The sequence below is a fragment of the Sinocyclocheilus anshuiensis genome, unplaced genomic scaffold (genome assembly GCF_001515605.1).
Source record: "Sinocyclocheilus anshuiensis isolate Anshui unplaced genomic scaffold, SAMN03320099.WGS_v1.1 scaffold1800, whole genome shotgun sequence".
Lineage (NCBI taxonomy): Eukaryota > Metazoa > Chordata > Actinopteri > Cypriniformes > Cyprinidae > Sinocyclocheilus > Sinocyclocheilus anshuiensis.
In genome coordinates, this window is record NW_015557201.1 from 134047 (window position 1) to 147476 (window position 13430).

The 13430-nt window shown below is 37.8% G+C and overlaps 1 protein-coding gene across 1 annotated transcript in view; it reads right to left on the minus strand.

Moving 5' to 3' along the window:
* Positions 1-13430, minus strand: part of LOC107678886 (speckle-type POZ protein-like) — a 35004-nt gene that overhangs the window by 14785 nt on the left and 6789 nt on the right. Inside the window, exons 3-4 of the mRNA XM_016474308.1 lie at positions 9485-9612; positions 1621-1798 (exon numbers count right to left, since the gene is read on the minus strand). Of these exons, the coding sequence (XP_016329794.1) occupies positions 1621-1798; positions 9485-9612 (306 nt within the window). The remainder of the gene's footprint in view (positions 1-1620; positions 1799-9484; positions 9613-13430) is intronic.

Here is a 13430-nt window from a genome sequence, read left to right on the forward strand (position 1 = left end):
GCACTTGCTTTCCATTTTGAATATCAGTAACGTTGATAACTTTAATCCTTTTAAGCGGCTCATGTTGTTATGAAAACATTCGCGTATTAGAATGATTGGGAAAGATCACGTAACATTTAAACAGCCTACTGTCTGTACCACCTTCGTTTACGTGCTTGTTTTCATCACTTTCGCTTTAATTCTCGGGCACTGACTCGTTTGCTTAACTGAACATTCAATCAGAGCTCTCACTCTCACAGACGGTCCCGACAACCCCAATGCCGATTCAACATGTTGAATCGGGCAGACTGCCGCTGACGTGAGCCCGACGAGAGCCGACGAGTGGAAAACACCAAACAAACTAGTCCGACCATCGCTCACCGTCGGCCTGATGTTGGCCAACGGCCAACCGTCGGCTTGATGTGTCCTGGCCATAAAACAATAAGAAATCGTTTCATTAATTAAAATAAGACTGAAATAAATTAAAAACATTCAATGAAAAAAATTACACGGGCAACATTTTTTAATTTTCATTTAAAGGGGTCATATGATGCAATTTTAATTTTTCCTTTCTCTTTGAAGTGTTACCAAGCTCTTGGTGCATAAAGAAGATCTGTAAAGTTGCAAAGACTAAAGTCTCAAATCCAAAGAGATATTCTTTATAAAAGTTAAGAGTCAACCACGCCTACCTAAAACAGCTCGTTCTAACACGCCCCCACATGTCTACGTCACGATGTGGGAAGATTTGCATAACACCGCCCAAATGTTCACGCAAAGAAAGAAGGCGTAACTTTTATTCTCGCTGTAGTATTGTTGCTGCCGCCATGTTGTGAAGACGCGTGTGTGTTTGTGTTCTGTGTGTTTCGTTGTGAAAGCGAAATTACTTTGGCCTTCCAAAACAGGACAATATCCGCTTCGTCATGCCTAGAGCTGAGCCGTGCTGGTCGCTGAGGAAATACATCGACTTCGCACTGTGGATCGCCGGATCGGCTTTCACCGTGGACGAAGCGGAGTTCAGCCCAGGGTCGTCACATGTGGTTGCTGCAAGCCCGCCGGCCGCGCCGTTCTCAAGCCCGCCCGCAGGCCTCCGCTCACTCTGGCCCGCCGTCGCTCCGGCCGGGACACATCATCACAGTATAGTAAGGGGCGTAACATTTCCGTCACACGCTTGAGGTATTCGGCCAATCATAACGCACTGGATAGCTTGCCAATCAGTGCACACCTCGCTTTTCAGACCGATGAGCTTTGTAAAAAATCGACGCGTTTCAGAAAGGCGGGGCATAGAGGAGAAACAATAATGTACAGTATGTGGAAAATAATGTGTTTTTTGAACCTTAAACCGCATAAACACATTTCATTACACCAAATACATAAAATAATGTTCTTTTTAGCAACATCATATGACCCCTTTAAGTACTAAAATACAGAAATAAAATAAATTAAAGCTAAATAGAAATATTAAAAAGAAATGAAAAAAAAATCTAATACTTAAACTAAAATTAACATCAAGAAAATATTGACATTACTCACGTGTAACAATCCTCTGCAATAATTTTCTTTAAACTGTCATAAGATCGAATCTCAGCATATGTGAATCTCTGAAAAAAAAATGCATGCAAGTGTGTGTGTTTCCCACGTTACCTGCCAGTATGGCTTTGTGTGCCTGGAACTCCTGCCCTGCGACACACAGCGAGCAGTCCGTGAATCTGGAATGTTCCCACAGTCCACCCAGTTCATCTGCCAGCCGGCAGTCAGGAACCTTCACCATGTTCATGTTGTTCTGACCAGAGATGTTCACAGAGTCCTGCACCACACTCACCTAAACACACAAAAGCAAAATGCAAATCCAAATCAGTGCTGTGCATGAAAATTTGTTTGAAGTAAGTGTTGAGTAAATATTGTGTAAAATAATAATAATAAAATAAAACAAAATAAAAGATAACCGGCGCACATTTGCATTGTTATAATTACATAAATTATGGATTAAATCAGCCATTAGACACCCTGCTTATGGTAATGGCCATAAAACACACACACACACACATAAGTCAACCAAACTTTAAAGACACCAGATTCACGTGTACTGGGTTAACTTTTATGTTTATTTTAAAGACACATTTAAGGACATCCATATGTGAGCCAATATGGGAAACCCTCATCACAGTGGCTCAGGGGGGACACTACAACGACTGCTCAACAAGGGCAGCCGTCTAGTTATCTCTTAATTTACACAAATTGCCTCAATTTGTTACTGGTCTCTGTGTGTGAGCGTGTGTATGTGTGTGTGGCAGGCCACCATGCTGACTTAGCCACCTGTTCCCGCAGACATAAGTAGGTTCATTTATCTCACTCCAGGAGTCACACACACATGCTGAAATGCCACAGGTTCTCACACCAAGTTAATTGCCACATAAGGCACATTTCTTTAATGAGCAAAACTCCTCACAGACAAACCTCAAGACTAAAGTTGTTTCAAGAACTTGTGAGCTGTCTACCTGTACAGCATCATAAGACAAGTACCGAATGTTCATTTCAAATTTGAAAAGTCTGCTAATGTAATGCAAGAAAACTGGAAATTTCTCTGCAAAATGATCTCAAAATGCTCAAAGGTGAAGAGTCTGAGGTAAAATCAGGGATTATGAGCCGACAAGAGTGAAATGACACAAAAGAAAAGTGAAAGGGAGTGAGAATAAGATGGAGATGGATAGAGATGGAGGAGAGTGAGTATGACACACAGGAAGAGGGCAGAAGAGCACCACAAACAGGAAATTAAATGTCAAGGACCCTTGTATGTTCTTAATGGAGGAGCAGACTTTCCCCTGAAGGAAAACAGAAAAGACAGCAGACGTGAAGGAGAGGGACAAACAAGGAGAGAGGACGAGAGAACGAGCAAGATGAAGACAGGTTGGGGAGCAGAAAACATGTAACTATTTCCTGTTCACCCTTTCTGCTGTGCATAAAGCTAAAACTAACAAGCTGTTATGGGCATCACAACACATAAATTCTTCACTAAAACACTGCAATACCAGCAAAACAGCTGCACTAACGTCACAACAACATAAACCACTATTAAAACAACTGAATAAAGTCACAAGAGAAATAAAAATATCTATTAAGCAGCATTCACAGAGCTTCAAGCTAGAATAAAATTAAAATAAAGAACGAAAGAGACACATAGACAGATGAGCTAACCTTTTTTTTTTTTACCAATTTACAGAACTGCTCGATACAGATGGTTGTTCTGCCTGATGAGATTGACTGGTGGCTGTCGTAAATGTAATTTCTGTAATTATTTAAAAAAATATATATTATAAAAATTGTACTTGTTAATTTCAAATTAATACAAAACATGATCAAAAAGGCCTCATGATAATGTTGTGATATCATGATTCATAAATCATATGGCCCAAGTGTTATTATTGAAGATTAAAGAGTTAAAGATTATTGAAGATTTTTATGGAGAAAATGAATGGGAAATATATTTCCTAGGCTGGTGAATAAGTCACTGGAATTCTGTCTGTCTATCTGTCTGTCTACAATCACAAGTCTTCATCTTCAGCCTCAGAAATAGGATCACTACTTTAAAGTCAAACTCATCACTTTAATGAGCAGCTCTGTGCTGTGTAGCGTCTGGACCAATCAAACACACAATTTTTCATTTGATTTAACAAATCAGTTATTCATTAGATTAACAAATCGTCACAGTCCCCTCACCCAATAAACTGGATGCCAGGATGTCTGCAACGACACCAGGCCCCCCCTGGTTACCATGGCAACCCTGACACCAGATACATTTACGACCTAATGGAATGTAAGTAGGGAAAATCACTGCCTTTTTCTTAAGGAAGAGACACAATGCACAGTAGAAATGGACTTTTCTACTAATTAATTGATAGGAAAACCTTTCTTTGAATGAACACACATATCCTTCAGGTCATTGTGTATATTATTGCTGTCTTGTATATTATCTGTTGTATTGTAGACTATTTTATGCATGCTTATGATAGAACCACTCATTCATGTAACCTTACATATACCGTGTTTGGTCTCTATTAATTCGTATTCAGATGATCTAATTGAGAGTGTATATTGTATGTTTATACCTATGCAACATATTAGTGTTCTAAGAATCTTTATTAGTTTGTGCATCAACACCCCAAGCGAATTACATTTGCAAATTACCATGCCCTCAGACAAAGGGTCGTAAAAACCTCCAGCAATTGCAACCTCCCGCTTGGAATTTCTGCCTTTCTCATTGGACAAGCCCATCTTGAGAGGCGGAGAATCTTCTCCGACCTTAAAGGCCCACTCCAGGGACCCGCCTACAGAGTCGGTGGTTCTGTTAGGTTTTGATAAGATGTGAGCTCCAACGCTCCAGGACATCCTAAGTTTTGTGCCAGGCCTTCGGCCTTGAATTTTCCATTCACCAAGATTCTCTGACTCAAACTGAATGCAGATTTATGCTACAAGCTCTTTGTAGAATTGTACAGTAAGAAAGTTATTTCCCTTAACCAGGAAATTAACGTTCTTAGAGTTGACAGAAAGTTGACCCTGAGAGGTCAGCTAAATATCTACAGCGGATCTAAATATTTATAATTAATTATAACTAGTTATGATTAATTATTCATATTTCCCCATGAGCTGATTCACTACAGCTGTCTGGACTCAAGTATGACTGAACTGTTTACTGTGTGTAAATCTAAACACGGAAACTAATGAGGGAGGAGGGTGTAAACTAGTGTGTGTACGCTACTCTTCCACTGAAGTTGATTAATGAACCTGCGACACACACTCAAACTCGCTGAGTGAAACCCATGTGTGGACATTCATCACTCACTCATTAGTGGCACGCAACAGAGAAAGAGGAGATGAAAAAAAAGGGAGGAACAATAATTCCAGGTGACTTCCTGCATCAGGCTCATGCTAATGAGCTTATCCAGGTCATAATGAATTCATTGATTAATCAAACCAAGCAGTGCGTAATTTACACACACTTTAATTAGAAAATTACCACACTGTATCTTCTCACTTCAACTCTTAATAAAAAACACACCTCCACTGCACACCAATGCAAGAGACAATTAAGCACAGCATTTCCCACTACCGGACACCTTAAACGTATTTCCCAAATAAAAAACACAGACACATATAACACAGATTTGAGTCAGTCTGTACACAGGCAGACAGACAGACAGATATGTCTCAATCTATCAAAGCTATTATGACAGAAAGTGTCTGTTTTGACAGTGGCCTAGTATCAAAGAGTGTAAAAAAAAAATCACATCAAATAAGCTAATTAGCTCATTAATGCAGCATTGCTGAATTTTCTATGCCATCTCATTTAGAGTTGTAACAAAATCAGCACACGCTGATGCAGGTGTACACAGCAGCTATTAAAGTGGAGCAGATGTTAAAAACCACGATTCCTTCCTTTCTCCTTCTCTTGAAAACAAAATACGGCTGGACAATATATACAGCAGCATGTGGAGGTAGAAATATGTCAGCCAGTAGAGATTCATACTGTCGTTTATCCAGAGTGCAGTTTTGTTTTTCAATTGATACCAAGCAGAAAACAATATCCTGCACTCTAACCTCTAAACCGTTTCATTGATTGTAATGGAAAATACATGTGCGTTCTGACATGTCACACCAGTCCCTGTTGATTACGGTTGCTGGGTAACAGTGCAACTGTATAATTCAACTGATATGCATTAAAAAATATGTTGCTACCTTGTGTAATATATAAATAATTTTGAGGTTAAATTTAAAGCAAAAATAACTATATCATGACAAATACTGTACCGTTACTTTGATATAAAATGACTTGTACAGTGATTTAGGTCATAACGTCCACACCTATCAGAAACCGTGTATATCTGATGTCAAAACTATGTGTCCAATTTTATTCGTTGCATCCTAAAAAAATAGACAGACAAACAGAGAGGCAAGCTTTATTTGTAAGCAGCTGTGCGTTTGTGTCAGTGAGTTGGTGTTTATACAATCATTCTGTTTCAGACTACACATACTGTACGCTTTTCCACGCATCATTTCCACTCAAGCTGTTCGAGTCTGGCCCTGACCGCAAACCTCCCTTTTTCTTCTTCACCTGATCTTATTCCTCACTTTCCCTCCTTCTGACACCAGCATCTGCCTCTCATCTCACTGAACTGTCTGCGATTATGTATGCGTGTGAGCTGACTAGTCTGCAGAGACACTACCGACCTCATACATCCATGAAAAGGGATTCCTGACTTTGAAAACACCCTTTGTAGAGATGCAAGCACAACACTGAGGTAAAGATGAAAGCATTTTGAGGTGTTTTCAAAAGGTCGCAACATCAGTTCGTCACATATGTAGTGTAAATGTTCACAGGGAAACTTTCAAATGTTAAATACTAACACATTCAAATCTTCTTTCACTTTGATTAGGGTAACATGGTTTAGCACTTCTACCTCTCCCTCTGCTTCCCTCCATCACATCCTCATCGCCGCTGAGCCCTCTGTGTTTTGAGGTTGAAGAGGAACAAAGCAGATGCTGAAGGTACAGAATCTTCCTCTTAAAGTGACAGTTCACTCAAAAAAGAAAATTATCACCATTTCCTTACATTCATGTCACGCTCAAACCTCTTTGGAACACAGTACTATTTAAAAGTCTGAGGCAATTCAAAATCAACAATATCAAAACTGATGTTGCTTCTTCTATATCATCATCTTTATTTATTTTTTTCTTAACCCATATCAATACTTTATCTTTCTCTCTTTTTTTTTTTTTTTACTTATGGTATTATATTTGCTATTCAACTGTATTTTATATTGTCGTTTATAATTTTGTCACATTATTGTTTTTGTTTTTTTCCTTTTAGCTTTATGCCTAATAACATCTGGCAAAGGGACTACCAATGAAAATTAGCCTTCGGGCTAACTTGGGTACATTTACATTCATGAATGTTGATTAAAGCACACTGTCCCTTTCTGAAATAAATAAGTAAATAAATTACATTTTTTTAATTAATATTCAGAAAGTATGCATTAAATATATGTAAATCTTTACTGTTTTAAATGTGAATGTTACAAAATATTTCTATTAAAAAAAAATTATTTTAAACAAACAATCCTGAAAAAAGTATCACGGTTTCCACAAAAATATTAAGCAGCACAACTGTTTCCAACACTGATAACAAGAAATGTTTCTTGAAAACCAAATCAGCATATCATAATGGTTTCAGAAAGGATCATGTGACTGAAGACTGGAGTAATGATGCTGAAAATTCACCTTTGCCATCACAAAAAGTAATTACATATATATATATAAATAGATGTATATATACACATCTTAATTACATTAAAATAGAACCCAGTTATTTTAAATTGTAATAATATTTCACAATATTACTATTTTTACTGTTTTGATCAAACAAATGCAGCCCTGGTGAGGATAAGAGATTTCTTTCAAAGTCACTTACAAATCTTTGACTCCAAAAATTTGAAAGGTGAAATTTTGAAAAACTGTACTGTACTGTAATCGCTCAATTTGATGCAACTCCAACGAATGGAGACTAAGGCTTTAAGCTTCAAAAAAGATGCTAGAGCACCATAAAAGTATGAGGGTGAGTAAATAATAACAATTTTCATTTTTCAGTAAACTATTCCCTTAACTTGCTACCATTTCTAAACGTGTGTGTGTGTGTGTGTACATATATATATATATCAGCAGCAGATGTTGCAGCCGTAGTGGATCTCAGAGATATCAGTGTGGCATATGGCTGCACTGAGTGAAAGATGGCTGCTGTCAGATGGAGAGAGAGAAGTGTAGAGCTCATTTATTTACTATGAGCAATCTACCTGCTGGAGGATGGAGGTGTAGTGAGGGAGCGATGGAGAGGTGAGAAAGAAAAAGAAGAAAGAGAAAGCAAGTACAGGTGAAGGAGAGAGAAGACCTGAGAGAGAGAATATAGAGAACAAAATTATAGAAAGAGAAATGGAATGAGAAAAGAAAAAGGTGGGTCGGACAAGAGAAAATAGCTACCAAAGTCAACTAATCATTAGCTAAAACTAACGCGTCATTAGTCAGATTTTTCATTAATCTTTAAAATCTTGAGAAAATAAACCACAATTAGAATTAGGATCCTCTTTTTCTTCCTAAATCCCTCCATCTCACTGGCCACAATGACACCAAGTATTCCACCTCTAATGGGACCCCTCTCCTCATTAAAAACAAGAGAGAAATAGAGGGAGAGGGAAAGTATGCTCAGGCCCTTATTTAAGGAGCTAACACCTAAAAAAGAAACCACATAACAGAGGGCAGAGAAATAGAGAGAAACACCTCAAATGTAGGCAAAAAAAAAAATGAGAATGGAATTGTGGGAGGAAAACTGAGTTAAGAATGGTGCAAGAAGGAAGAAAGGAGGCGGAAATGCTGGGAAATAATAATGAGACCGGAAGAGAGCAGAGAGGAAGGAAGAGGAGGAGGAGGAGATGGGAGAAGAAAGAGTTTGTCCATCTTGATTAGGATGTGTAAAACTACACATTTTCAAGACAAGCAGACTAATTAGTCTTAAGGAAACCCTGTATAATTAAGTTGATTTCAGGTTCACCTGACCCCTATAAGACGTGTTTCTTTGGGAGTGTTTACATAAAGCACTTTCTTCTGTTCAAAAACAGCTAGACAGAGCGCAGCGGAATAAAACCGGGACCCTGAAACTTTTTTTATTATTGTTTTTAACACATCATCTAAACAACAGCTGTAGCAGTACGCTCAAAAAACAGTGCGAGGCATGACGCAACAACTAAAAGCATCCGTCTGAATGTCTATGACTATAGTGCAATGCTAAAGGGGGTGATTTTAAAGACAGCTTTTAAGCAGCTCTTTCAAAACAATGCAATTCTGGGGTCTCATATCTATCGACTGTTTTAGCTGAAAACATATGTATTAAACAACAAGAACGCCCGTGATCAACCATGTATTAAACTTAAAAAAATTTTTAAAAAACCTTCCCTACTTGCACTACCATTCAAAGGTTTGAGATAATCAAAACTTTTATTTAGCATGGACGGATTAATGTCCCTTTTGATCTACCTTCTTTTTCAACTTTTTGTTTATCAAAAAATCTATCCTTATTTTCACAAAAATGTTTAGAAGCACAACTGTTTTCAACACCGATACCAATAAGAAATGTTTCTTGAGCATCAAATCAGCATATTAGAATAATTTCTGAAAGATCAGATGACACTAAAGACTAGGGTAATGGCTGCAAAAAAATTAAGCATTTTCATCACAGGAATGTATTATTTTAAAATAGATTAAAATAGAAAACAGTTATTTGAATTTTTAATAATACTTCACAATACAACTGTTTTAATGATCAATGCACTGCAATCTGGCTGAGTATAAGAGACTTTAGAACTTAGAAAAATCAAAACCTTACAGACTCCAAACTTTTGAAAAGTAGTATATCATAAAACCTACGAAAGGAAGTGCAGCATATGATTGGTCGTGCATCACTTACCTCACAGAAGAGTGTCAATTTGTCATCAGGCAGCAGCCCGTTGGCCTCATCGAGGAGGAAGTCTCGCCTTATGAACTTCTTGAACCCCCAGTCTTTTCCTTGTACGAAGCGATACGCCCGTTGGCTCTCTGCACAAAAATGAAAAAAAAAAATACAGCATATTGGCACAAAATTGATTAGGTAGACAGAACACCGGCCTTACTCCAGGTCTCTGTAATTATATGACCTGTTAACAAAATCCCATCCAAGGAACTTTCACCACAATATAAAACATGCACTAATTCAGTCAAGTATTAGAGTGAGGCAAGACATCTCACACATATCTCAGACTAATCTGAATCCAAATACTCTTTAAGAGGCTTTTCTGCCTATCTGGCAAGGTCTATAATCTTGCTCTCCATTAATTTCTGCATTATAACCAGTCTGATTATTCTGTGATTTTTCACTCTCCTGCGGTTGCCCTGAAAGCAACTTAAACCTCCACGAATGCATTTGTATTTTTATAGCTACTACGTCCAAACCTTCACTCCATCTTGACTGCAGATGTTTCAGCTGACCAGCAGGATCAGGTTCACATAACCAATGCTGGAAGGTATTTTGAATAATAAAAAAAAAAGAGATGAGAGAGAAAAGAGATGAGAAGGAGAAGGAGAACAAGGGGAAGGAAAATAAGTGGAAGAGAAAGGAAGACAATGAAGATGAAGAGGAAGATGAAAAGGAACAAGAATAAGAAGGGAAGAATCTACAAGAGAAGGAAAAAGAATAAGACAAGAAAGTGAAGAAACAAAAACAAAAAGGAACAAGAAAGAGAAGAAAAGAAGGAACAAGAAGAGAAGAATGAAGAACAAGAATACAAGAAAGTGATGCAGAATCAAGATGTGCCGACAAAAATCCTACTGGAGGATTTCTCCTTAGTCACTGCTTTCATACACAGAAGGGGAGAGAAGAGAAATGCATGACACAGGAAGTGGCGAAGAGCGAAAAAAGGAGAGATGAATAGATTCCTTTGTGCTTTTGTTGCATAGTGCGTATGTGTGACAAGCACACTCTATCAAGTGTGGCATCCTCTCTTCCTAAACGTTACACTTGTTCTAGTTAAGCATCTTTCCTCTTTTCTCTGTCGGTCGAGCGCAGCTGGGGCTCAAGTCATTGCCGGTTAATCTGCGGCTGCTTGTTTGTGTGTGTGCAGGTGTTTTAACATGGTGTGAAATGGCTTTGTGTTCAACTGTGACAGATTTATGTATTTACATACAGATCTATGCAATGGGGGAGCACTGAAAGGGCAACCAAAGACATGCCTCAGGAAGACCCTTCACATCAGAACTTGAGTCACAGTAATTTTGCAATAGCTGCTGCTGGTATCCAATAGCAGAAAGGCCCATATAATGCTAATTATTATGATTACTATATTTGACATATAGGGAAAAAAAGCCCATTTTATATGGAAGCATATAGGTAGCGAAATTCTATTTAAAATGCAATATGCAAAATGGCAATGCAATATTCAAAATGGCAACGCAATATTCAAAATGGCATTGTATTTCTGTATTTAAATTTACATTTTCCATTACTCATACGTGCAAAGTTTGGTGCAAAAGTAAAATGAAAATTAAATTATATAATTTACATTTGCCATTTCCAACAGTAGTCTTAATATGTAAATTGCATGCAAATTTGAACGCTTTATAAGTTGCGAAATTAAAATTAAAATGTATAACACAAATTGATTTGATATGTGTAACATGTCCAAGCAGAAATGGTAGCATAATGATCATTTAAATGCTATTTGTCCTAAATGCATTTAGACTAACAGTTAGAACACTTAGGATTGCATTTTCATCATGACGCCGTGGGATATTTGTAGCAAAATTCAATTTGAAAATGCATTCCGAGCTGACCACGCCCACCTAAATGCATTTAGGACAAATAGCATTTAAATGATCATTTTGCTACCATTTCTGCTTGAACATGTTACACATATCAAATCAATTTGTGTTATACATTTTCATTTTCATTTCGCAACTTATAAAGCGTTCAAATTTGCATGCAATTTACATATTAAGACTACTGTTGGAAATGGCAAATGCAAATGATATAATTTCATTTTCCTTTTGCAACAAACTTTGCACGCATGGGTAATGGAAAATGTAAATTTAAATACAGAAATACAATGCCATTTTGAATATTGCGTTGCCATTTTGAATATTGCATTGCCATTTTGCATATTGCATTTTAAATTGAATTTCGCTACCTATATGCTTCCATAATTTTAGGAACTTACATTTTTGAAATGTGATAATTAAGCACATGTCCACTACAGATTCTTTTTACATAGATGTAACACTACATATTTTAGATGTATTAACACTTTTTTGTAAAATTTTACATTCACATGTTTTACAATGAGAATTGGGGGATAAAGGCAGTTGGGAAATGTGCAAAATTGTCACGTAAATTAATTAATTAATTAATTAACTAACTAACTTTGTGGCCAAGCATCACTTTATTTTTGTTAAATTAAAACAAATGATAAATGTTGTCTTTTAGTTTAGTGGAAAACTGACACATCTTAGAGATTTATATAGCAACAGAACAAGAGGTTATAGTGCAATTTAATGAGACATACATAAATGATACATCTCAAAATGGTCAAGTATCAGCCAATTTATCGGTCTAAGTTATGCCTCTGCTGAAGTATTGCTTCCAGGACTGCCCGTATTGCTCATGGGCTGTGATGTCTCGAATTGGACAGACAGGAGTGTTCACAGATGGCACGGTTTGATTCAGCTGCTTTGGAGAAGGTGCTGATGGACCGGTGGGTAATTAACCCTCCCAGAATCAAGGACTCCTCAGTAAATCAAGTTACTCACCTATTAAACAGGAGAAGCAGAATTTTAAAACATACATTTTCAAACCCCACACCATACGGGCATGAACACACTACAGGTGAAAGCAACTTTGCTGGTCATTTGATGACAAAAAAGGCCAAAAACAATACCATTTCAGATGTTTAAGCATAACCCTTGACCATAGATGCACATAATGGAAGACTGAGTGAGTGAGAAAGAGAGAGGTGGAAAGAAGAGAGACGCTGATTGGTCTCTCGAGGAGGTCTGGGGTCAGATCAGGGCAGTGGCTAAATTTGTGCTTTCATTGGGGACGTCTAGCAACTAACTAATTGCAGTAGGGCAGGGCAAGTTCCTGTTGGCATCCAACCAAGGTCAGGCCTCTGTGGACACGAATACACAAGGAGTGTTTTAGGACATCTGAACGAATACAGCTCCAATAAAAAGGACTGACAGATGGATTATGCATATATAGAGGGAGAAGAGAGAGTTAAAGCATTGAAATAGAAAGAGCAGTCAGTGGTAATACATATTCAGGCCCCAGCGCTGGGCTTTGGGGCACAGTGTCTAATGTCCTGGCACTCAGAGAGAAAGAGAGAAGGTTGCTCAGATCGCAAATGCACTAAGCATACACACACAGAAAGCCAGGAAGGTCACAAGGCCAAGTTCTATTTGCCCATACTTTAAACCACATCTGTAAGTGGGCAAAACTACACTGTAAAAAATGATTGTGATTTTAACAGTAAAAGAAATGTTAAAAACCTGTTAACTGGTTAACAGTAAGTTTCCATACTATATTCGTTCTGGCAACCACAGCTGCCGATATTTTACCGTAAATGTCACCGATTTTTTTTTACAGTGTAGATGAATTCCTGTGGGCATGCATAAATTGGCCAGAGTTCAACAGCAAACCATTTTAATCTGCAACACCGCTATTTCAAACTCCTTGAGAAAGACATTGAGGGTGTGAAGTAGTCTCAGCCTCGGACAAAACACCCATTGACCGCCCACAGATGACCTGATGCGTACTACACACACACACACACACACACACACACACAAACACACACACACACACACACACAAAAATCACAAGATTT